This window comes from Tachypleus tridentatus, chromosome 5 (genome assembly GCF_004210375.1).
Source record: "Tachypleus tridentatus isolate NWPU-2018 chromosome 5, ASM421037v1, whole genome shotgun sequence".
Taxonomy (NCBI): domain Eukaryota; kingdom Metazoa; phylum Arthropoda; class Merostomata; order Xiphosura; family Limulidae; genus Tachypleus; species Tachypleus tridentatus.
The window spans coordinates 45162764-45190250 of NC_134829.1; the positions used below are offsets into that span (position 1 = coordinate 45162764).

General features: G+C 34.8%; 1 protein-coding gene and 1 pseudogene across 5 annotated transcripts in view; one reads left to right on the plus strand and one right to left on the minus strand.

Moving 5' to 3' along the window:
- LOC143251065 (PX domain-containing protein kinase-like protein) overlaps positions 1-1073 on the plus strand; it is a 44574-nt pseudogene extending 43501 nt beyond the window's left edge. Inside the window, exon 15 of the transcript XR_013028479.1 lies at positions 71-1073. The product of XR_013028479.1 is annotated as a PX domain-containing protein kinase-like protein (transcript). The remainder of the gene's footprint in view (positions 1-70) is intronic.
- A 7389-nt stretch (positions 1074-8462) lies between these two features.
- The window catches only part of LOC143251066 (uncharacterized), a 43677-nt gene continuing 24652 nt past the window's right edge, over positions 8463-27487 (minus strand). For 2 of the 4 annotated variants that reach the window (XM_076502416.1, XM_076502419.1), the window contains exons 2-6: positions 21603-21755; positions 15396-15521; positions 14289-14394; positions 12462-12603; positions 8463-11953 (exon numbers count right to left, since the gene is read on the minus strand). In XM_076502416.1, coding sequence (XP_076358531.1) covers positions 11540-11953; positions 12462-12603; positions 14289-14394; positions 15396-15521; positions 21603-21755 — 941 coding nt within the window. In that variant the 3' untranslated portion in view covers positions 8463-11539. The remainder of the gene's footprint in view (positions 11954-12461; positions 12604-14288; positions 14395-15395; positions 15522-21602; positions 21756-27487) is intronic. The other 2 variants (XM_076502418.1, XM_076502417.1) reach the window with 2 other exon arrangements.

A 27487-nucleotide genomic window follows, 5' to 3' on the forward strand; every position in this document is an offset into this window, starting at 1 on the left:
TGTTTCTTAAATGAAAGTAGAAACTATTTCACTGTCATAAAAATTAATAAATTTGTTTCTATTCTTGTAGAAGACTCTTCTAATATCCCAAAAGTGCTTCCCTCTCCACCACCACCACCACCACCACCACCGAATGTTTAATTTCTCCATTAAATCCAATTAGTAGGAATGGCCCTCCGTCACGTGGTTCTGACCGCAAGGCATTGCTAGGTTCCATTGAGTGCTTTAACAAAAGAAAACTGAAGAATACTACCACCAAAGATTGCAGCATGCCAAAAGTGTAGGGTAGAAAGTGGTATCACATGGGGGGGGAAAAAATAATGTAAAGCCAGTAAGTTCTGGCCTTATATTTTATATCCTTCTTTTTGAAAGATAAAAAATCAAATTTTTACGTACTCGTACAAATAAAGGGTTAAGTGGGGTGTGTGAATTGTACATTATTTTCCTGTGTTAAGAGAGGAAAGCTCAAGTGTAAGTTAGAACCTGATTATCGAGTCTTAGTAATGAGTTAAAGATATATATGACTGTTAACCTTTTCTGTTCATATTTGCATCAGATATTAATATATATGGTTATTTTGTCACATGCAAAGAAAAGATTTTAGGAAAAATAATGTTTATAAACTTGCCAGATTTGTTAACTGCAAATAAAATTTGGTGTTGTCCAATTATTTGATTTCTTAGGATAAAAACGAAAAATACACTTTACAACACAGGTTTCTTTTTTTTCCTATAATACAAAAAAGAACAATACACTTTACAACATGGGTTTTTTTTCCTAGGATGCAGGAAAGAACAATACTCTTTACAACATAGCTTTTTCATTTGTATTCCATTAAGATTTTTCAGCTTATTCTTTGTCATGTATTATGTATCGGTATGTTGTACCTTCTGCAAAGAAACATATTTTGTAGTGTTGCGATACACCTTTGTATGAAACTTGTGTTGAGTAATGTTCAGCTTTCAGTTATTTTGTACCGTTTTATGATGAAACTAGATTAATATCTTGCTGTATCCTTCAGTTAGTAACACTGAAATTCAGGTTTTCTTGTGCAATAAAAGTCATTCATTATATGTATTGGCTCGTTGATTTGAAAACTGTAGTTTTGTTAAATCTTTCTTCATTTTAGTGTTTATACAGACACTCAAAATACAAATTTATTACCTAAAAGTAGTACTGAAACAACTCTGCTTTACTGTTTTTCCATGTGCAGAAGAAAATCTATTTCTTAACTTTTATCAGTGTTATTATGGAGTTTGTTTTGGTTGGTCTTTTGAAATCCACAAAAAAGCAAAAAATGATAAATTATTAAAAACTAAGAATAAATCCTATACGAATAACAATTGTGTTAATTTTAGTAGTTTATAATGTTTAGCTTAAGCTAGGTATTAATATCATACTATTCTACTCACACCTGTATTAGAAGAGACGGAACATTATTTTATCCATTTCTGCCATAACCTCATCTGAACTTCCAGTTAAGGAGATGATGATGAGAAATAATGGGTTCATAAAATTAGAGGTTAACTGCAATAACCTCAACCAGGTCTTAATGAATAATGCTAAGAGTTGTATGTGTTTATATATGTTTCATCATGAGCTAATTTGATCAGAACTGTTCTGGTCCCTGAAATTGTAAACAGTATGCAGATGCCTCCCACATGTTCAATGGATGACTTACTGTAGTTGCTGAGTACGATATTGCCTTTCAGTTACACGTAAGCATGAAAATTAATCATGAAGACAAAAGCTTGTGTAACTGTCAAATTCTAATGTTTCTCATTCAGTATTAATAACATTAAAATCATATTTTCACTAAACTTACAAATCCAAGTTCTTTGCCCAACCTACATTTATGTATTATTTGACCAATGAATATTATAAAATTATTTCGGTTACTTGAGAAAAAATCTGAGTGTGATCCAGTGGTTTACATTCTCTCTGCATTTCTGGGTTCATGGATGCATTGTGAGAGTGACAGTTTAACTTTACTATTTGATTAGCCTAGATTACTATTTGATTTGAGTAGTGATGGATGTGTTGACAGCTGCCTTCCTTCCAGTCCATATCTTCAAAATTAAGGATGGCTAGTGCAGGAAGCCCTTGAGTAACTTTGCTTGAATTTTAACAAATAAATCTGGTTTACTGTAGTTTAAACGTGGAATTTTAGTTTTCTGTAACTTAGTGATGTTGTGATTATATAACTGAGAATCTGTGATATGTTTAAATAGGAATATTACATAAAAAATATATACAATAATGAATCTTCTTTTTAAACGCAGAATTCAGTTTCTTTAAAATGGTCAAACCTATTGGGGCTTTCTTTCCTTTAATGATATGTGTTGTTAACACGGTTTTAAAAAAATATTTATAAAGTGAGCAAAGTTTTCTGTTGGATTTGATAATGTATAATACAGGTAGGTGTATTTAAATTTACATGGAAGTATTCGACTTTTATATCATTCATCGGATGACTGTTATAGCACTTAAATTTAAACGTGTCACTGAAGTAACATTGAAACAAAAAAATCCAACCTCAAAAGTTATAACGGGAAACGTTTTTGCTTTACCTGGAAGATGTGTAAGAAAAAATGCGAGATAAACAAAAAACATCTGCTTTTAGACAAAAGATGGCGCCAGGTTTAATTCCTAACAATAACATAGGTTTTTCAAAAGGTGAAACAAAAATCCACTGATAATTCTGCATAATGTTACTTATACTACGGATAGGTAATACGTCATAGCAACGTACTATTTAGATGCGTAACTTAAATAAATTACGGTGCAGGTTGAGACTACATATTATTACATGGTAATGTAAATATAGTTTAGGGCAAAAATATAGTATATATTAATATATGATAATAGCTGCTTGTTATGAAAATTACAGTAAAGATCAAAAGTGTTAATTAAAAACGTTTCACCTATTTACTTCTGTTCAGCAAATTAATAATCCAATAGCAATAAGTTATTGTTTAGTTTACACAAGAAACTGTACACGTCATATTTAGAGTGAATGCAACTGTGTGTATTTATATATATACATTTATTACACTTATCAGTGGAACAACTTCAGCACATCAGTTTCTATCCAACCTATGAACTAAATCTGTATGGAACAGCTGCGAGGCACTGATAAAATTCATTCATTACCACCCCTGTAGTAAGCCATAATTCCTTTTAAGTACGTAAAACTATACCCGTCTTCTGTTTTCCGAATAATCAACTGAAGCAAGCAGTTGATAAAAATCCTGTCCAAATCGTAACACATCAACTAATCCTTACTGCAAAATTTATCCTCACCCATGTTTTACGTTTTATATTGTTTTACGTTGTTCTCAAATAATGGATTTGAAGAAACGTTATTTGTTTACAAGTTTCTGAAATCCATGTACTTTATCAATCAGAAGCTGAAATTCTTTCCCAATACCTAATGACCAACTGATGACTAGAAGTAGAAATATAATACTTTCCCAATACCTAATAACCAACTGATGACAAAAAGTAGAAATATAATAGTTTTCCAATACCTAATAACCAACTGATGACAAGAAGTTGAAATATAATAGTTTTCCAATACCTAATAACCAACTGATGACAAAAAGTAGAAATATAATAGTTTCCCAATACCTAATAACCAACTGATGACAAGAAGTAGAAATATAATAGTTTCCCAATACCTAATAACCAACTGATGACAAGAAGTAGAAATATAATTCTTTCCCAATACCTAATAACCAACTGATGACAAGAAGTAGAAATATAATACTTTCCCAATACCTAATAATCAACTGATGACAAGAAGTAGAAATATAATAGTTTTCCAATACCTAATAACCAACTGATGACAAAAAGTAGAAATATAATAGTTTCCCAATACCTAATAACCAACTGATGACAAGAAGTAGAAATATAATAGTTTCCCAATACCTAATAACCAACTGATGACAAGAAGTAGAAATATAATTCTTCCCAATACCTAATAACCAACTGATGACAAGAAGTAGAAATATAATACTTTCCCAATACCTAATAATCAACTGATGACAAGAAGTAGAAATATAATAGTTTCCCAATACCTAATAACCAACTGATGACAAGAAGTAGAAATATAATTCTTTCCCAATACCTAATAACCAACTGATGACTAGAAGTAGAAATATAATTCTTTCCCAATACCTAATAACCAACTGATGACAAGAAATAGAAATATAATTCTTTCCCAATACCTAATAACCAACTGATGACTAGAAGTAGAAATATAATTCTTTCCCAATACCCTAATGACCAACTTATGACTAGAAGTAGAAATATAATTCTTTCCCAATACACTAATGACCAACTAATGACTAGAAGTAGAAATATAATTCTTTCCCAATACCCTAATGACCAACTAATGACTAGAAGTAGAAATATAATTCTTTCCCAATACACTAATGACTAGAAGTAGAAATATCATACTTTCCCAAAGCTTTGTTCCCACTGATGATCAAAATTTAAAATAATTCTTTCCTAATACAAGAGCAGAGAATCATAAAATAACACGGGCTTGGCATGGCCAGAAAGTTAAGGCGCTCGACTCGTAATGTAATGGTCGCGAGTTCGAATCCCTGTCATAGGAAACATGCTCGTCCTTTAATCCGGTGGGTGTTACAATTTGACGGTCAATCACACAAATTGGGGTCAATCCCAATTCTTGGGCTACTCTTTTAGCACTATTCGTTGGTGATGACTAGCTGCCTTCCTTTAGTCTTACACAGCTAAATTAGGGAAGACTAGCATAAATAGCCCTCATGTAGCTTTGCGAGTAAATTACAGAAGCCATAAAGAAAGCCATAAAAAACACAATTCCTAAATCAAAAAAGAAAACAATCACTTATTCAATGGACTCTAACACCGGAAATTTACGCACTAATAATCAAACGCAGACAATTAAGACAAACACACTACGTCACACGCGATCCACACATTAAAACAGAAATCAATAGAACAAATACAAAAATTAAACAAGAAATTAAAAAAGTCAGAGAAAACAATTGGCATAACTTCTGTAAAAACTTAGAAAAAACCAAAAACAATCCAAAAGAATTCTGGAAAAAATTCAAGAGTATTGCTTCAGACAAAAACACAAATCACATGCTACAACATATCACACACAACAATAAAATCGCAAGAACGGACGAAGAGAAAGCTGACTTATTAGCTGACTATTACAAATCCTCTTTTAGCGATTTAAACTCAGTAGATTTCGATACACAACACCAACACCATGTCAACAACTACATAAATACAAACCAAGCTTCATTCTCACCAAGATTTCCCGGAGAGACACTAGAAGCATACTCAAATTCAATCAATAGAAAAATAACCATATCCGAACTAAAGATTAATATCAAAAACTTGAAGAACACTTCCCCCGGACATGACCAAATACCAAATATTATTCTGTAAAAAAGCTCCACTCTCCTACTACAACACCTCACAAACATCATGAACATTTCACTAGCGACCGGGTACTACCCTGACACGTGGAAAAAAGCCATCATAACAACGATCCCCAAGAAACAAACTAATAGAACAAATTCAGATAATTTCCGCCCCATTAGCCTGTTAAGCTGCCTTGGCAAACTGATGGAGAGAATTATTTCCAACCGTCTCATCCATTTTTACGAATCGAACAACATCCTTCCAGAATCTCAAAATGCCTCCAGAAAAAATAGACAAACAACGGATCACCTCACACGACTCACCGAATCAATCTACAAAGCTTACAACAACAATCAAGTAACCATCGGGGTATTCCTAGATGTCAAAAAAGTATTCGACAGCGTATGGCACAACGCCATCATATACAAGCTAAATCACCTGCAAATAAATCCCACGATAGTCAAATGGATTTCAAATTTCTTAACCAATAGAACAGCACAAGTAAAAGTCAATAAAACTATATCCAAATCATTTAATATAACGGCAGGAGTGCCCCAAGGATCAGTCCTCTCTCCACTTCTATACATAATTTTCGTCAGTGACATACCTTTTCCAAATCTAACATACACACACAATTCACAATACGCTGACGACATCGCAATCTGGAGCACCTCCAGAAACCCAGTAATGGCCATGTCTCGTGTACAAGAATCACTAAACAACGTCTCAACATGGAGCAACAAGTGGAGAGTCGTGTAAATCCAACAAAAACACAAGCAATCACCTTCTATAGAAAACTAAAGAAGCAAAGAAAAAATCTAGAAAAAATAAAACTATCACTTGGAAACACAACCACTAACATGAGCAAAAACATCACATTCCTTGGCGTCACTTTCGACACAAAACTAACATGGAAAAAACATATAAACAATATACACTCATCAATCAGAAAAAGGATTTCATATCTAAAAACTATAACTGGTAAACAATCGAAATGCACACCGAACACCATTATACAAATATACAAGGCTTACATCCGTCCACTAATAGAGTACGGATGTCAAGTAACATACAATATGTCAAACAACACACTCCAAAAAATCCAAGTGCAACAAAACAGAATATTAAAATCTGCATTCAGCCTACCATCATTTACGCCAACAAATTATCTACACCAAATTAGCAATTTACCAATTATAAGAGATAGAATAACAGAACTTTCTCTCAAATATTATCTAAAAGCAGAAAATAGAAACCAACTAACGGCATCACTACACAAATTATCAAGTGCAACAACAAAATACATATCACCTTACAACATATTTCAAGAATCACAATCCACTCAACATAGAATCTAAATAAATAAAATCAATGTCATTAACATGAATTCCTTCTTTTTTTTCAGACACAGGGCACACGACAGGCAAAACTTTCGGCGCCTGTCCTGTGAAAGTGGGTTTTCTCGGGGCACTCCCGTTTCCCCCCACATCAAAATCTTTAGGCATTGGATTTCTAGATTCCAGCCCAGGAAACTCTTTTGCCAGACCCTGAATCGTGCCGTTTGATTTGATCTGGATTTGAATTATATTCATGTTCACATCTGCTCAACTTCTTCCTTTCGGAACAGGTCCCGGCCTTTCTTTCCGCTGCTACCTTTGCCTCCACCCAAGACAACATTTAGAGAGACATCCTCCACCCAAAAAGTCAAGAATAATAAAAATAATTAATTTATTAAATAAAAAAAACCACCACTTAATCTTAATAACAATCCACGAAAGGGGACGAAGAGGAACCACAACGTTTCTGAACACCCCAGTTGGGGAGAGAACTCTTCTGATTTCTCTCTCTCTAAACTGAATCCCTACCACGTTAGTTTAGTTAGTTAGTTGCGAGTAATTCAAAACAAACACTAAGTAATGGTGTAACTTCTTGTTGCGGATGACAACTTATAGTATTATTAATATATAGGTGAAGCTGTCATATTTGCTTAAACCTGGATTGGCTGATCTGTGTTTTTAGTTTTATACTTCTAGTTTCACCTTGTGGCAGAGGTCACATTTGAAATACTGAATGCTTGATAGCCCTGACCGTTCTTCTCTTACAAACTGAAAGTGGCTGTCAGTATCTTTATTAAACTTGCATCTGTAGACAAGAAGATTATAAACATTATAAAAATTCCATTCAAATGTTAAAAGATCAAAGGTATTGCTTTACTCTAACAAACTTTATGTAAACAGGACTTACCTCTGAAGAGGAGGGTCTTTAATTACCATAATAAAACGCCGGATATCAACAGTCCTTCAAGACTACTTAGTTTTATGTCATAATTAACAGGATTCCATGGATAGGACTCGGGATTCCATTGGTGCATCAACATCATCACTCAGACAACTTTGGATATCAGGAAGACACTAGGTATCGAAATAAGGTTCATCAGAAGAGGCTATATTGTAGACCTGTTATCCATAGAAAATACAGAAACTATACGCATATAATCAAAAGTGTAGAATAGACAATGAATTATTGTGTTGGTGAAAATTATAACTTTTCTTATAACTTAGTTACAAAATCTATCTAAGTACTATTATAGATTTATTCTGACATAAATCGAAAGAAAATTATTCTTGATTTTTAATTACATATAGTCTGCGACAGTTATTTTTATTCATGGTTTGAACACTTTAGATTTTTTAAAGCAATCTCATACTAACATGATTAGCCTCATTGATGGATCCAATCCAGCCTTCTTAGACGGTAAATGTTCTGGATTACCAACCTGAGATGTTCGTAAATAATGAATTTCTCTTCAACGTAAACACAGGTCGTTTATACTCCAAGAAAAAAGGTTTGGTTGACCAAAATGCAATGAATTAGTATATGTAAATGTGTTTAATTTTGTTGTTTTTTTAACGGTATTTAATTTCTATGATGTGACATCAGCGCAGGTTTTGTGACAGTTTCCACTAAGTGAAGTGGTTGTTGGGTGTCAGTTTATTGTTAGATCGTTAGAAAATAGTAAACACAGTAAACAATGCTTCGACAGTCTGTCTATTTTATTATCATAATATAGGAACATTTCAAGTGAGGTATAAACAGGCAGTAACACTGCTAAATATAAATCATCACAAATCAATATTTATGTTAATTTTATTTTGAATTTGGTTCATAACATAAAACATGCATTTAAAAAAAGGAGATTGGTATATTTTGGTCTCCATAGAGGCTTCAAAATGCTCACCAACCCACCATAACTAATTTTTTTAAAAAGGTATATGATTAGTTGTTTGTTATGAGTGCAAAGCTACAAATAGGCTATCTATACTCTGCCCACCACAGATATCTAGACCCGGCTTTTAGCGTTGTAAGCCCACAGACTTAGCACTAAACCACCTAGGGGTGGGATGTGAGTTATATTACGCTTTCGTCTTCCGTCGAAAACAAATCGATATTCCTAGTTAATTGGTGTACAGTTTCAACTAATTAAAATATTTGTCTCCATTTTGTGTTTCTGAACGTTCGAACACGTGATCAACCGAAACGTTGGGAAGATCAATCACTGTTATCTACAAAAGACCGTAAAGGTCATCCACCGTTTCCCTGTTTTTCAGTCACAAATTTTGTTTCCTGATACGATTTCGAGATCCAGTTTTTCCAACTTTTTTTTTTTAACCATGTATGCCAGAGAGGTATAAATAAATGGTACTTGTTGTTTTCAGCTTCTCAGTATAAAGGCATAGCATAATTAAATTGTATTTTTATTAAATCGTGCTTACAGATTCAAAGTGCAGAATATAATGAATAAAGTTTGTCTTTTGTTTTTAATTTCGGTCAGAGCTACTCGAAGGCTATCTGCACTAGCCGTCTCTAATTTAGCAGTGTAAGATTAGAAGGAAGGCAGCTAGTCATCAACACCACCGCCAACTCGTGGGCTACTCTTTTACCAACGAATAGGGGGATTGACCGTAACATTATAACGACCCCACGGCTGAGAGGTGGAGCATGTTTGGTGCGACGGGGATTTGAACCCGCGACTCTCGAATTACGAGTCGAACGCCTTAACCCACTTGGCCATGCCGGGCCTGATGAATAAAGAGGATACACTGAGAATTATTGAATTCTTCAAAACAGTTTGTATGATAACAAGGAAGTGGAGATACTGAAGCAATTTGACATCTTAGTATAAGGCCCAGTATGACCAGGTGGGTTAAGGCGTTTGACTCGTAATCTGAGGGTTGCGCGTTCGAATCCCGGTTGCACCAAACATGCTCGTCCTCTCAGCCGTGGGGACGTTACAATGCACGGTCGATCCTACTATTCGTTGAAAGAGTAGCCCAAGAGTTGGCGGTGGGTGTTGATGACTAGCTGCCTTCCTTCTAGTATTACACTGCTAAATTAGGGACGGCTAGCGCAGATAGCTCTCGTGTAGCTTTGCGCGAAATTCAAAAACAAATAAACAAACTTCTTAGAATTACGTTCAATGTTTGTGTGTGTGTGTGTATGTTCATACCATGATAATTATAAAAAAGCTGTTTTTAGAAGTCACTTGTGTCTTACTTTGGTTTACTGCCTATCAAATCTCTGCTATACTGAGATGGCGCTTAGGAAGCTGCTGCTAAACTCTGTCGTTTATCGACACAAGTGAGTAAGAATGGTTTTCGTACAGAATTTTTAATTATGCGTGCATAACATTAATACGCAACATTCTTACTTATAGTCATCCTATTGCTACTGATAACTTGAAAACTTATTAGATAGTCATTTTACAGTTACAACTACATTAACGTTGATTGACATTATTAATTACTGTGTTATTAAACCAACTTATTACTGTATATATCAACTTATTACTGTATATATCAACTTGTTTTAAGGATCAACTGTTTTTTGGGGCATCAACTCGGCGGCAAAAATAACCAGCGGCAACAAACAACAACATCAGAGTTTATAGAGCTATTCATATGGTTCAGTCTTTCTTTCCAATTACGAGAAGGCCCGGCATGGCCAGGTGGTTTAAGGCGTTCGACTCGTAATCCAAACGTCTCGGGTTCGAATCCCCGTCGCACCAAACATGATCGCCATTTCAGTCGTGATGGGGGTTATAATTTCACGGTCAATCCCACTATTCGTTGGTAAAATAGTAGTCCAAGTGTTGGCGGTGGGTGGTGATGACTAGCTGTCTTCCTTCTAGTCATACACTACTGAATTAGGGACGGCTCGCGCAGATAACCCTCGAGTAGCTTTGCGCGAAATTAAAAAAAACAACAACAAACAGTTACGAGAAAGTCAAGCACCTATCTCTGTCCTTCTACAACTTAAAGACTTTTCACATTTATAAAGTAGGTTTAGTTCAAAATAAAGCTCTGTTACAAACATATAAAAATTTGAAGAACAATTTGGAGGTCGGTGGTAAATAATTAAAAACATAAAATAATGAAGTAAAAAAGTAAAATAGCTGATCACGAAATCGTTTATTTTTACTTTAATTTCGTTTGTGTTTTTCTCTATTTCTGCTTCCTATTACATCGTGGCCTCACTGCATCGATATAGGCCTAAACTTCTGTTCTAACTGTAAAAAAATTCAGGGCAAATACATCCACCCTCCACCTAACCCTGCCTATGTTTCACATGTCTAGGTTGCTCACCTGACAAGATTGTTTCTCTCAAACTTTGCCTCCCACAAACATCCATATTTTACTTTTAATCCACTTAGTAAAATACCTGCTATCAAATTCACACACACACAGTTGTTAAAGTACATTTTTTACCATTAGCTTTAATAAGTAAGTATATAAACTCATACATAGTATGCAATTCCTTCATACTCATTCAAACTGTTTTTTGTAGGTTTAATTATTTTATGAAGTTAAACCTTTTCGTTTCATTTCTATTAATAGTCTTGTAAATCAAACTGAGCTATTCTATACTTTTTATAAGCTTTTAAAATATAATAAAGATAGTGATAACATTTTTTTCTTGTACAAAAAATTCGTAACACATCGATCATACACTTGTGATTTTTGGTTTTAAATGAAAAATAATTAATATCTTAAGGTACAGAAAATCACAAATATACTCATTTCAATCACATTCATTGATATTTATACGGTTCCCTTCACTGTGAAGGGAATATAGGATTGTCGTAATACTTCACGTAGCTGGTAGAAGGCCGTGACGTAGGACCCACTTCAACATCAACTACGTTGTCTTTTGGGATCGTGTCCGTGGCACTTTCAACTGGACTAATGTGTTCTTGTTGTTGCTGGTCTGATTCACCATATGACGTTATTGACATGTGGGTAATAAAAGTATTAGTTGCTGATTCTCCTTCGAGGTTAGTTAATTCTGAAGTCGAATTTGAGTTTTGGTTACCGATGGTTACCATGGAGTCCTTCAATTCTGTTGTTGTAGTGCTGTTGCTACCATGATTTCGTGGCTGCCTTTCTAAGTTGTTGCATGATTGCAACGATGGGTCAATTTGACCGGCAATTACAGTGTCTGCGTATTCGGGTGGTGGGATTCCCAAAACCTGTTTATTAGAATGACACAAAAAAGAACCAAAATTGTGGGATTCATTTTAAATACCTAAAAAAAAACCCAGACATTTATGGATAATAATGACAAGATGCAATGATAGTTTTTGCCCTACTATCAGACAAACATTACAAAACAGTTAACTTTAAAGATAGCTCCTATATTGTTAAAATTCGAAATTTACAGAATGTTTTGACACGAATATTGTATGTCTATTTGTCATCACTTTTTAACAGAGTATGTGTTTTCACCACATTAATATTATCAGAATTTGTTCACAAAGATACCGTGTGGCTTCACCTATCATAGCATCTTCATAGTTTATTTACACCAATATTATGTGGATTTATCCAAACTAATATTTTAATAGTATGATCTCATTGATATCGTGTGATTTAATCATCGTTACATTTTCACAGGAATGTCTACATCGGTTATTATAACGTTTCTATATTGTGTTCTAAGAAGGGGGGTGTGAGTAACAAAAGGAATTGATATTTTACCTCTCTTTCTCGTTTTATTACTTCATCGTAAGTAGGAGGTTTGTCAAGTGCTCTGATGGCACCCATTTCATCACTGATGGTGAAAACTTCATTAATTCGACTGTTGCCTTGCTCTGTATTAGTCTGACGACCAGAGAAGGACCTGGGTGAAATGAATCAAAATCAACCGATAAAAATGTAACAAAAACATTCCGTATGTAACACTAGTAATAAATTAAAGACATTTAAATGACAAACATGGGCAGTTCTGAGATCGCCTTGCTGGTGTGTGTGTGTGTAAGGGCGCTTTCGGAGCCATTTATGCTTGTTTGTTTGTCTTTTTTATTTTTTAATTTCGCGGAAAACTATCTGCGTTATCCATCTATAATTTAGCAGTGTAAGAATATAGAGAAGGCAGCTAGTCATCATCACCCACCGCCAATTCCTGGGATACTCTTTTACCAACGAATAGTGGCATTGGCCATCACATTATGACTCCCCAACGGCTGAAAGGACGAGTATGTTGGAGGGAACGGAGATTCGAACCCACGACCTTTAGATCGGTAGTCTGGCGCCCCTAACCACCTGACCATGCCGGCTCATGTGGGTTGTGATACTACTACAGAAGGCTGATAATCCTGTCAGTGCCCGGGACCATTTTTATGTTTGAGTATGTGTGTGTGTGTTTTCTGATAGCAAAGCCACATCGGGCTATCTACTGACTTCACCGTTGTAAATCCGTACACTTGAGCTGTACCAGCGAGGGACATTTATGGTTGATTCTTTTAAATTATTCAAAATTTTTAAAATCAGTAATATTAGAAATATAATTTCTTACATTTTCTTTTTCGTTTTCAAACAACAACGTGAATAGAAATGACATCTTTTTGTGTGTGTGTTTATATATACATAAATATCATGCCAGCAAATTTGAACGATTCCTTTATCATATATTTAATGCGATTTATTAACATATAAGTCACACTAAAATCGTGTTTATTACATGTGGGTAAGCGTCGAATAGCAAGCATACCGATGACAATAATATATGGTCGTAAGACGTACGTTAAACTTCCCTCGCTTCTTGCTCATTCGAAAGTTTCAGAACAATTTCAAAATAATTTGTTAATTTTTAAGAGAAAAAGATAGATCCAAATATTTATTCTGGCGACTGAGTCCATCTGGATAAAGAGCCGGTGTAGTTTATTGCTGGTTAATTTTGTTTTATTTTTAGTTGTTATACTGAAGAGGTTTGGACGTGTCTCCCATGTTTCATACTTTCATCTTTTTATTTTCTTTAGTTACTCAGAGGACCAAGATATTGAGAACTATTTGTGAGACTAGATCAGGTTTTACAAGCTTTAAGAAAAGCCTACGTAAAGAGTGTGTTTGTTTTTATAGCAATGCCACATCGGCCTATCTGTTGAGTCCACCAAGGGGAATCGAACCCCTGATTTTAGCGTTGTAAATCCGTAGATATATTGCTGTGCAAGAAAGAGATCTTACCTAACAATTTCGTATCTAGTTTTAAGTGGACTTACGAAGTTCAAAATCGGGCTTCGATTCCTGTGGTGGAAACAAACAAACAAAATAAAGCGTTAAATGTTAAAAGACAGGACTTTTAACACAGCTTATGGAAAATATCGTGTAACTTGTTATTTAAACTGCTTTTATAACATACAGGAATACGGTTAGTGGTAATCATAAGATTGATGATTAGAATTCTGACAAACAAATTAGGACTATTTTACTAACAAATCCATCACTGTACCCCTAGGTTTGTTTGTAATTAATATCTTAATCTAATCTTACGATAAATAAATACTGTCTTGATTAACAGATACAGACCGTCGTATTATACACGTGAGAAGTATTCCAAAGATGGCAATCATAAGACAAGCTGCAGAAATCATAGCAGCTGTATACACATGTTTCACTTTGGAATCAAGCGAATCTATAGAATAAAATGTCAATTCTGTAGTACATATATATAAATTGAACTTTCAGAACTAATTATATTGACATATTATTTGATTGAAAAATTAGATATTCAATTTGCTCAAGTTATTTGAAGAAAAATTTACATTTTATTTTCTTAATTATCTTAATAATAACAACAATAGGTTTTATTAGTATCTTTTATTTCGATTTCCAACAGATAAGGAATTATTTTCACTGGGCCTACTTTTAGTTCAAGATATTATAATCTTAGTTTTGTAGCTCAGCACGTCCTACCTCACAAATCGCCTGGCATAAGAAAGTAAAATTGCACAGAGATGCTAAGGATGCAAATATCACAGTTGTCACATGTTACCGCCAGAGGCGCCACTGTAATATACATCTGATTAATCACATCATCTGTTCAAAACGTGTTCCTCTAGCGTCTGCAATGTATTATATTTGTGTGCGGCAACAGACATTACATCAAAATGGGAATTTTATTTAGTTCACTGGCCATTCTCCAAACAATTACGTATTTGTAAGAGGAGATGTGTGAGGTTCCCCTCGGTGCGCACGTGACTCCGGGAACTCCCCACGTCCAGCAATGAATGAAATAAATGGCTTTTCAGAAGGAAAGTAACCTAGAATGATTCTGTTCTTAAAGTACTCCTAGAGGACATATTTATACCATAGTGCGTGTCACACTTCGTTGTTGAAACATTGGAATCATGTTGGAAGTGAACATTACATGGTACCTTGCAACATCGAATGTGCAGGTTTGTAATCTAGTCTACACTTTTCTGGTTTTCCAAAAAGGTACAGACCAATAAGAAATTCAGCTGCGAAACCACACTAAACTCACCCTTAACACCCCCCTGCCACACCCTTTGTGAGATACGACAAGCTTACTTACAAAACTGTTTTTATCATAATGAACCCGTATGAGCATTACAAATTTAGTTTGCAAAATTGGTGTTTCGTTCTAAGTGCTCACGACAGGAAAATAAAACCTACTTTTAATACAGCCTTCTCCGTAACGGAAATAATATTCGAATCCACACAAACACTTTCCATTACCAGAACACAGAGTGTTGGACGTCGTACACTGTTCGTTCACTTGACAGTTTCCAAACAGCATCGCTAGAAGATATAGAAAAAACAAACAACGACAACGGTTTTTTTTTACAATAAAAACTTATTTTGTCTCTAATAAAAAACAGGCCACTATTCGAAAGTGTTCTTTTACGTTTTTAGGTCGATTTTAGGATTTTTTGATAAAGTAATCCCTGTCGATATTACAGCCCGTGGGTGGTCAACAGATAACCCATTATTTATAAAAAATTTTGCGCTTAAAGAATCAACGAAAAAAACGTAAGTTTGTGCTACATCTGGATTTGGTGAATTAATTAAAACAAACAACCGAAGTAGTTGTAAAATTTTTTCAAGCCTGCGTGTGCGTGTGTTTATTTCAATATCAAAAGTTAGTTCTTCTGTAAAAATAAAAAAAGTATTTACCTTTCAAAGGTGGAAATGAATATTTGTACTCAATGCAAGCGTGCTCGATTGTCAACTCAACGATTTTTTATATAAAATAGGAAAAAAAATCTTTAGTGGCATAGTGGTATGTCTGCGGATTTATGACGCTAGAAACTGTGAACTTTGTTCAAAAACTTTGAACAAAAAAAAACAGAATAGAAAACCATGATTAGCGGCATCTGTGTTTTACGAACACATTACATGTTTGCAACTGCACTCTTTTACGTTAGAGTTAATAACAAATAGAATAATTTTCCTTTTTTTTCTTAGTAGTTCTGTTAACGACGATTTAATACTTTGATCACGAAATGAAATGTTTTTTAATGTTTTGTTTTTAGCAAAAGGCTTCCCACGGGGATATTTGTACTTTGTCCATTGCAGGGATTGAACATTCAATTCTGGAGGTAACACCACTTATGCTTTACAACTAAGCCATCGGGAGTAATTAAAATACTTAAATAATCAAATATTAAGAACTGTTTCAGCTTAAGAAACAAACACTTTGCCAGGTTACAACAAAATATCTCCTCGGTGATTTAAACTAATGTACACTGTGTTAATTATCAACATTTTTAACGACTTATCTGATGAGTTTACACACGAGTCTATAGGCACACTTTCTTTTTCTGATGAGTTTACACACGAGTCTATAGGCACACTTTCTTTTTCTGATGAGTTTGCACACGAGTCTATAGGCACACTTTCTTTTTCTGATGAGTTTACACACGAGTCTATAGGCACACTTTCTTTTTCTGATGAGTTTGCACACGAGTCTATAGGCACACTTTCTTTTTCTGATGAGTTTACACACGAGTCTGTAGGCACACTTTCTTTTTCTGATGAGTTTGCACACGAGTCTATAGGCACACTTTCTTTTTCTGATGAGTTTGCACACGAGTCTATAGGCACACTTTCTTTTTCTGATGAGTTTGCACACGAGTCTATAGGCACACTTTCTTTTTCTGATGAGTTTACACACGACTCTGTAGGCACACTTTCTTTTTCTGATGAGTTTGCACACGAGTCTATAAACACACTTTCTTTTTCTGATGAGTTTGCACACGAGTCTATAGGCACACTTTCTTTTTCTGATGAGTTTGCACACGAGTCTATAGGCACACTTTCTTTTTCTGATGAGTTTGCACACGAGTCTATAGGCACACTTTCTTTTTCTAATGAGTTTACACACGAGTCTATAGGCACACTTTCTTTTTCTGATGAGTTTACACACGACTCTGTAGGCACACTTTCTTTTTCTGATGAGTTTGAACACGAGTCTATAGGCACACTTTCTTTTTCTGATGAGTTTGCACACGAGTCTATAGGCACACTTTCTTTTTTCTTTTTATTTGTTGTTGTTATTGCAGTCTCTGTTACTAGATCTACATATTCTTTGTATCTTGAATAAATTCACGCAATTACACCTTTTCTAGTTTTAGACCACCACATTTGTAATTGATAACTGTAAATATGATATATGTGAATTATAATTTTTAGGCTAAAATTAGAATAGAAATGTAAGATTGCGACAGTCGGTTCCAACAACCAACTCCAACTGAAGTAATATGCCTTTACATTTCACAGATTTTTGTTCATGGCAATGTCTCTTAACTTATTGTTGTAGCTTTGTTGTTTCGTTAGTGGATTATTTTTAGTCATAAGGTGAAATTAGTTTTTTTTTTAAATAAGGCACATAAACAATAAAAAATATGCTGTTTTTTTCTTAACGCTATTTAACAAACAGCTTTTATTGTACACGGTTGTAGGCTAAGCTTACAAATGACTCTAACTTCACTACGCTGATTTAAAAATAAATTTACTTGTACTATACTCTTCAAAACAAGAAACGCAAAAGGAATATTTTTTTATTTTAAAGAGAAATATATGTAATAACGTTACAATCTCAGAGTGTGTGATGTTACACGTGTTAAGGCACTGATTATTAGACCAAAATGACAATAAAAGTTATGCACTTTGAAAACGGAGGAAAACATCGCAATTTTCGCCAAAACGCATTCGTGTCCAATAAATTTGTTTGAGAGATCTGCATGTTCTGCACGTGCAACATGTGCAAAATCCCTATAAAAGTGACGGGTTCTCGGTTTCCATAGCTCAGTGTTAAGCCACCGACACGCAATACAGTTACGACAAGATTGACAGAAGCACAACGCAACAACGCCATTGGTCGCTTGGAAGCAGGTGAATCTCGATCAGATATTGCCAGAGCTGTGAATGTCCACTTAAGCACCATCACAAGGCTATGGAATCGTCACCAACAACATGGATCAACTCGTGACCGTCCACGGTCTGGCAGACCTCGTGTGACCACGCCCGCACAAGATAGCAACATCCGGTTACGTCACCTTCGAGATAGAACCACCACTGCGACGTCTACTGCCTCAACCATACCAGGGCTGGGTAGGATTTCCGATCAAACCGTACGCAACCGTTTTAGACCCCATGTGCAACCCATCATGGTGAACGTCAACCGATGTTTTTCAACATGACAACACCCGTCCTCACACAGCCCGAATCACCACTGTCTTCTTGAGACACCACAACATAAACGTTCTTCCCTGGCCCTCCAGATCACCAGATTTAAACCCCATCGAACATCTTTGGGACGAGTTGGACGGCGACAACCTCAATCGCAGACTCTACCTCAGCTTACAGCAGCTTTGCAGGCTGAGTGGACAGCCATTCCACAGGATGTGATTCGTCATCTCATCGCTTCCGTGGGCAGAAGATGCCAAGCAGTTATTGATGCTCACGGGGAGCATACTCGTTATTGACGTTGAGTGACGTTAAACTTCAACTAGTGAGCGTGGACTTTGCCTTTGCAGACTTTGGATGTTCAGCAGTGAATGTGCAAAGTTTCACACATGTCATACAGAACTACCCGGAATAAACTTGTTAACAATTTGTCTCAAATTTTGCCTTTTGCGTTTCTTTTTTTGAAGAGTTTATTTAATTGATAAAAAAACAACAAAAAGAAAATATCCATTGATTGATTCGCTGTAGAGGCTAGACATGACTCGAATGTCTTCACAACTATCTTGTATATATGATCTTACGTCATATCGTTTTAGAAACTTACAAGTTTTTTAAGCCTATGTAATTAGCCTTTCAAACTTTACGTCGTCATTACGATTCGTAAAATATATTCGTTAAAATATAGCTTACAACTGTTGCTAAAATTGCAATGCACACGTTTATCTTGGGCTATGAAAGAGAGAGTTTAACTTCATTGTTTTCAATGGAATAGCCAGGGTTAAAAATTAGAGATGGGGAAATTCAACGTTTAACATTGGTTTGTTTGTTTGTTCGTTCGTTTATTTTTTGGATTTCGTGCAAAGCTACACAAGGGCTATCTGGGATAGCTATTATTAATTTATCAATGTAAGACCAGAGGCAGAGGGAAGGCAGCTAGTCATCACCACCCACCGCCAACTCTTGGGCCACTCTTTTACCAACGAATAATGGAATTGACCGTACATTATAACGCCTCCACGGCTGAAAGGGCGAGCATGTTTGGTGCAACGGGGATTCGAACCCGCTGTTCTCGAATTAGGAGTCGAGTGCCTTAACCACCTGGCCATGCCGGGGCCTGTTTAACATTGGACAAATGCGTTGAGGGGAAGGTGGTGAGAACAAAATTCGGGACTGATTTTTGCGGGGTGAGGGATGGATGTATTTAACTTCCCTCTATCCATGAATGCGATAACGACTGTTTTTAAAATGTATGTGTGTGATAATTAACAACAGCAAAAACTCGAAATTAAAGGTCATATCTGTATAAATACAAGGCAGACTGACATGGTTTATAATAAATTCTTTGTTTGTTTTCTGAATTTCGCGCAAAGCAACACGAGGGCAACCTGCGCTAGCCGTCCTTAATTTAGCAGTTCAAGATTAGAGGGGAAGCAGCTAGTCATCGCCATTTTCCACCAGCTCTTGGGCTACTCTTTTACAAATGAATAATAAACTTGGCCATCACATCAGAGCCCCCCTACGACTTAAAAGGTACGCTCGCTACACACCTACACTAAATTACACAACCGCCTTCAAACATGTGGTCAGCTATGGGTCTGTTACCTCTTTTTTTGTGAACCTGACGATAACAGAAAAAGGTCGAAACGTTCTTCGCTCCTCTAAATAATGCTTTCTCTACTCATACCTGCTGTTTTTTACATATATAAAAGACTAGTATGTTTGGTGTGAAGGAGATTCGAAGCTGTGGCCCTCAGTTTGTTAGTCGAGTGCCCTAACCACTTGGCCATGCGATCTATAACAAAATATTGTATTGTAAATAGATATATAATACTTTCAGTATGCTACATATATTTATAGAATATATATATATATATATATTAATTATATCAGTATCTAAACGAACATGCTTTAAACAGTATGAAATTAATATAATGCATTTAGAAAAGATTAAAACATTGGAGAAATGTATAATTGTAAGTAGAAATTCAATATCCTTCAGTACATTTTTTTTTTTTTACTTTTACTAAACTGTTTGCACGTTTGTAATTATAGTTTAGGTCCGGCATGGCCAGGTGAGTTAAGGCGATCGACTCGTAATCTGAGGGTCGCGGGTTCGAATTCCGGTCGCGCCAAACATGCCCGCCCTTTCAGCCGTGGGGGCGTTATAATGTGACGGTCAATCCCACTATTCGTTGGTAAAAGAGTAGCCCAAGAGTTGGCGGTTGGTGGTGATGACTATCTGCCTTACCTCTAGTCTTACACTGCTAAATTAGGGACGGCTAGCGCAGATAGCCCTCGAGTAGCTTTGTGCGAAATTCAAAACCAAACAAAAATTATAGTTTATATGATGAAAGATCTTTCATTGTCTGTATCTTCACTGGCAACATGTATAAGGTTTTGTGTGATACTTGTTAAGAAAGATTCTGCGCCGACTTTACGAAGTCCAGAAACTTAATTAATGGATTCCAGGTCTTTGTTCTTTGTTATTAAGCACAAAGCTACACAAAGCGCTACCTGTGATCTTCCCACCACTGGTATCGAAACCTGGTTCCTAGCAGTATGAGTCCGCAATTCTGTGTTTTATCTCTAGAATTACTGATACTTGTGAGAATATAATTTTTTTGGTTACGCAGTTCCTTATAATATACGAGTCACAAAAACATGTTATCAATATTGTAGTTATTTCAACCAATTAGGGCTGACGCCCCCTATAATTATTTTACGTAGAAAGTGAGTTATTTCATCCTAATTGTATTAGTTGTTTAGTTTGATTGTTATAAGGAGCAAACACTTAAAGTGATTAACATGGTCGAATATGTAAATTCCGCTGGTGGTGAACGCTGTACAAAGGAATTGGTGATACAAGGGGCTAATTCAAGTAAGGTGTTTCTGTTTGCTGAACCGTATAGCTGTCCGCATAAAGGTCTCACAGGACCAGTAATAGTGGTATGAAAAACAACTGGTTAATGTTATTGTGAGTACAGATTTCCAGAAAAAATAGAAATGTCTTGAGCAACATCTGTATTTTTTCCCCATTCTAACCACATCACAAGACAATGTCTATAATGGAACTGACATTTTTCACCATTCCAACAATATCACAACCTTTTGTTAAACAGCTGTTGATTAGTTTATATCTACAAACAAGGACATGGTATCATCAACTATTAATACCCTGTCTCAACTTCTTACCTTTCCTGTAGCAGCCAGGATTAACGTAAGGTCGCTCTACAAATATATAGCCGAACGGGCAGTCACATCTCTCTGATAAACACTGCAAAGGTAAGTCCCCACCAGTCATCCATCCACATTGATCATTTCGTTGGCAGTTTTCGTTGAAATTGGCTAGAAACAAAAGCCTTGGTTAAAAATAATATTTCGGAATTGAAAGCAAAAGTGTTTTGTCATATACAATTATATAAAAGCCCAAAACTGTGTAATGGAAGAACATTTAAGTTAGAGGACATCACATGCTTGATGTGTGTTATTCTGAATAATCAACTGGAAATGCTCGCGAATTAATGCGCACTCGTTAGGAACATTCTTGGTTTTTGGTGTGTTTTTTTTAATTTCGCGCAGAGTTACACGAGGGCGATCTGCGCCAACCTTCCCTAATTTAGCAATGTAAGACTAGAGGTAAGGCAGCTAGTCATCACCACCAACCGCCAATTCTTGGGCTACTCTTTTGCTAGCAAATAGTGGGATTGAGTGTAAAATTATAACGCCCCAACAGCTGAGAGGGCGAGCATGTTTGGTGTGAAAGGAATTCGAACCCGCGACCCTCGGATTACAAGCCGATCGCCCTAACCACCTGGTCATGTCGGGCCGAAAACTTATTGGATCAATTAAGAAGCGCCCTCTATACGAGAGAATAGTATTTTTCCACTGAAATTTCCAGTCCGGATGCTGCTTCAGCACATCTTGTAATCTGATGAGATCATTATTTGTTGTTAAAAAGAGCCACAACAAAGAAGCTTTCTACACATTGTTGTAAGATGATTGTATTATTTTATCCTACGATATATGATATATTCATAGTAATATTTAATTATAATCACTTTCCTATAGTTTGTATACAATACAGTGGATAAAAACTCATTTACACAAACTACACGTGAACATAAGTTTGGGCTTTATTCGTTCATCAAGAAATACGGTTAATTAGCAAGGTATTCATTCACAGTTCCACATACAGTCAGTGATGGACACAACAACAACAATATACCGTTGTCACACAAAGGCCTATCAGTTGTTAGAATTACTCTGTGTACTACACACGGATATACTGATTTTTTTTTATTCTTTGAAGGCAGATATATACTGCGTACTATACGCAGATAATAAAACTTGAAATGTGTTGAAAAGAGTAATGCAAATTACTACACATTAAAGACTTGAAATATTGACGTTAGTAAACAGGGTGAAATAAGTGACATACAGAATTTAAATATGTTAAAGGGACGATCTAGTTTACCGAACATTACAGACTTAAAATGTGTTAAACAGAGTGAGTTAACATTTCTAGACATTACAGTAATGACAAAGTGTTGACATGGGAAGTGGATGAAGTTAAAGTAATAACAAAGTGTTGATAAAGTTAATGTAATAACAAAGTGTTGATGTTGTTAGTGGATGAAGTTAATGTAAAAACAAAGTGTTAATGAAGTTAATGTAATAACAAAGTGTTAATGAAGTTAATGTAATAACAAAGTGTTAATGAAGTTAATGTAATAACAAAGTGTTGATGTTGTTAGTAGATGAAGTTAATGTAATAACAAAGTGTTGATGTTGTTAGTGGATGAAGTTAATGTAATAGCAAAGTGTTGATGTTGTTACTGGATGAAGTTAATGTAATAACAAAGTGTTGAAGTTGTTAGTGGATGAAGTTAATATAATAACAAAGTGATGATGTTGTTAGTGGATAAAGTTAATGTAATAACAAAGTGTTGATGTTGTTGGTGGATGAAGTTAGTGTAATAACAAAGTGTTGAAGTTGTTAGTGGATGAAGTTAATGTAATAACAAAGTGTTGAAGTTGTTAGTGGATGAAGTTAATGTAATAACAAAGTGATGATGTTGTTAGTGGACGAAGCCAACGTAATAACAAAGTGTTGAAGTTGTTAGTGGATGAAGTTAATGTAATAACAAAGTGTTGAAGTTGTTAGTGGATGAAGTTAATGTAATAACAAAGTGATGATGTTGTTAGTGGATGAAGTTAATGTAATAACAATGTGTTGAAGTTGTTAGTGGATGAAGTTAATGTAATAACAAAGTGTTGGTGTTGTTAGTGGATGAAGTTAATGTAATAACAAAGTGTTGATGTTGTTAGTGGATGAAGTTAATGTAATAACAAAGTGATGATGTTGTTAGTGGATGAAGTTAATGTAATAACAAAGTGTTGGTGTTGTTAGTGGATGAAGTTAATGTAATAACAATGTGTTGAAGTTGTTAGTGGATGAAGTTAATGTAATAACAAAGTGATGATGTTGTTAGTGGATGAAGTTAATGTAATAACAAAGTGTTGGTGTTGTTAGTGGATGAAGTTAATGTAATAACAAAGTGTTGATGTTGTTAGTGGATGAAGTTAATGTAATAACAAAGTGTTGATGTTGTTAGTGGATGAAGTTAATGTAAAAACAAAGTGTTAATGAAGTTAATGTAACAACAAAGTGTTGAAGTTGTTAGTGGATGAAGTTAATGTAATAACAAAGTGTTGAAGTTGTTAGTGGATCAAGTTAATGTAATAACAAAGTGTTGATGTTGTTAGTAGATGAAGTTAATGTAATAACAAAGTGTTGATGTTGTTAGTGGATGAAGTTAATGTAATAGCAAAGTGTTGATGTTGTTACTGGATGAAGTTAATGTAATAACAAAGTGTTGAAGTTGTTAGTGGATGAAGTTAATATAATAACAAAGTGATGATGTTGTTAGTGGATAAAGTTAATGTAATAACAAAGTGTTGATGTTGTTGGTGGATGAAGTTAGTGTAATAACAAAGTGTTGAAGTTGTTAGTGGATGAAGTTAATGTAATAACAAAGTGTTGAAGTTGTTAGTGGACGAAGCCAATGTAATAACAAAGTGATGATGTTGTTAGTGGATGAAGTTAATGTAATAACAAAGTGTTGGTGTTGTTAGTGGATGAAGTTAATGTAATAACAATGTGTTGAAGTTGTTAGTGGATGAAGTTAATGTAATAACAAAGTGTTGAAGTTGTTAGTGGATGAAGTTAATGTAATAACAAAGTGTTGATGTTGTTAGTGGACGAAGCCAACGTAACAACAAAGTGTTGAAGTTGTTAGTGGACGAAGTTAATGTAATAACAAAGTGTTGAGTGTTGTTAGTGGACGAAGTTAATGTAACAACAAAGTGTTGGTGTTGTTAGTGGACGAAGTTAATGTAATAACAAAGCGTTGAAGTTGTTAGTGGATGAAGTTAATGTAACAACAAAGTGTTGATGTTGTTAGTGGACGAAGTTAATGTAACAACAAAGTGTTGATGTTGTTAGTGGACGAAGTTAATGTAACAAACAAAGTGATGATGTTGTTAGTGGACGAAGTTAATGTAATAACAATGTGTTGAAGTTGTTAGTGGACGAAGCTTAATGTAATAACAAAGTGTTGAAGTTGTTAGTGGATGAAGTTAATGTAATAACAAAGTGTTGATGTTGTTAGTGGATGAAGTTAATGTAATAACAAAGTGATGATGTTGTTAGTGGATGAAGTTAATGTAATAACAATGTGTTGAAGTTGTTAGTGGACGAAGCCAATGTAATAACAAAGTGTTGAAGTTGTTAGTGGATGAAGCCAATGTAATAACAAAGTGATGATGTTGTTAGTGGACGAAGCCAATGTAATAACAACGTGTTGAAGTTGTTAGTGGATGAAGTTAATGTAATAACAAAGCGTTGGTGTTGTTAGTGGATGAAGTTAATGTAATAACAAAGTGTTGATGTTGTTAGTGGATGAAGTTAATGTAATAACAAAGTGATGATGTTGTTAGTGGATGAAGTTAATGTAATAACAAAGTGTTGGTGTTGTTAGTGGATGAAGTTAATGTAATAACAATGTGTTGAAGTTGTTAGTGGATGAAGTTAATGTAATAACAAAGTGATGATGTTGTTAGTGGATGAAGTTAATGTAATAACAAAGTGTTGATGTTGTTAGTGGATGAAGTTAATGTAATAACAAAGTGTTGGTGTTGTTAGTGGACGAAGTTAATGTAATAACAAAGTGTTGATGTTGTTAGTGGACGAAGCCAATGTAATAACAAAGTGTTGATGTTGTTAGTGGACGAAGTTAATGTAAAACAAAGTGTTAATGAAGTTAATGTAACAACAAAGTGTTGAAGTTGTTAGTGGATGAAGTTAATGTAATAACAAAGTGTTGAAGTTGTTAGTGGATGAAGTTAATGTAATAACAAAGTGTTGGTGTTGTTAGTGGATGAAGTTAATGTAATAACAAAGTGTTGATGTTGTTAGTGGATGAAGTTAATGTAATAACAAAGTGTTGATGTTGTTAGTGGATGAAGTTAATGTAAAAACAAAGTGTTAATGAAGTTAATGTAACAACAAAGTGTTGAAGTTGTTAGTGGATGAAGTTAATGTAATAACAAAGTGTTGAAGTTGTTAGTGGATCAAGTTAATGTAATAACAAAGTGTTGAAGTTGTTAGTGGATGAAGTTAATGTAATAACAAAGTGTTGAAGTTGTTAGTGGATGAAGTTAATGTAATGAGAAAGTTTTTATGTGGTCAGTAGTTGAGGTTGATGTAACAAAAGAGTGTTGACGTTCTTGCCAATTAATCACTTTCAATAGTACTGCCTTATTATATCTTTTAAACTAATCTGTAAGTCTTTCAAATTTCATTTTCATTTTCTTACTAAACTAAATTGTATTTCAGTAAATAGCGGTTCCACTACACTGTTATACAAACAGCAACTTGTTTCCCAGTTTAAGATTTAAAACTAAATTGTGTTCTTCATTCTCAACTCACCAGTAATGTAGGTTAAACTGTGTTCTTCATTCTCAACTCACCAGTAATGTAAACTAAACTGTGTTCTTCATTCTCAAATCACCAGTAATGTAAACTAAACTGTGTTCTTCATTCTCAAATCACCAGTAATGTAAACTAAACTGTGTTCTTCATTCTCAAATCACCAGTAATGTAAACTAAACTGTGTTCTTCATTCTCAAATCACCAGTAATGTAAACTAAACTGTGTTCTTCATTCTCAACTCACCAGTAATGTAAACTAAACTGTGTTCTTCATTCTCAAATCACCAGTAATGTAAACTAAACTGTGTTCTTCATTCTCAACTCACCAGTAATGTAAACTAAACTGTGTTCTTCATTCTCAAATCACCAGTAATGTAAACTAAACTGTGTTCTTCATTCTCAACTCACCAGTAATGTAAACTAAACTGTGTTCTTCATTCTCAAATCACCAGTAATGTAAACTAAACTGTGTTCTTCATTCTCAAATCACCAGTAATGTAAACTAAACTGTGTTCTTCATTCTCAAATCACCAGTAATGTAAACTAAACTGTGTTCTTCATTCTCAACTCACCAGTAATGTAAACTAAACTGTGTTCTTCATTCTCAAATCACCAGTAATGTAAACTAAACTGTGTTCTTCATTCTCAACTCACCAGTAATGTAAACTAAACTGTGTTCTTCATTCTCAAATCACCAGTAATGTAAACTAAACTGTGTTCTTCATTCTCAAATCACCAGTAATGTAAACTGAACTGTATTCTTGATCCTCAATTTACCAGTAATGTACACTGAACTGTATTTTTCATTCTCAACTGACCAATAATGTAAACTAAACTGTGTTTTTCATTCTCAACTCACCAGTAATGTAAACTAAACTGTGTTTCCATTCTCAACTCACCAGTAATGTAAACTAAACTGTGTTCTTCATTCTCAACTCACCAGTAATGTAAAGTAAACTGTGTTCTTCATTCTCAAATCACCAGTAATGTAAACTAAACTGTGTTCTTCATTCTCAACTCACCAGTAATGTAAACTAAACTGTGTTCTTCATTCTCAAATCACCAGTAATGTAAACTAAACTGTG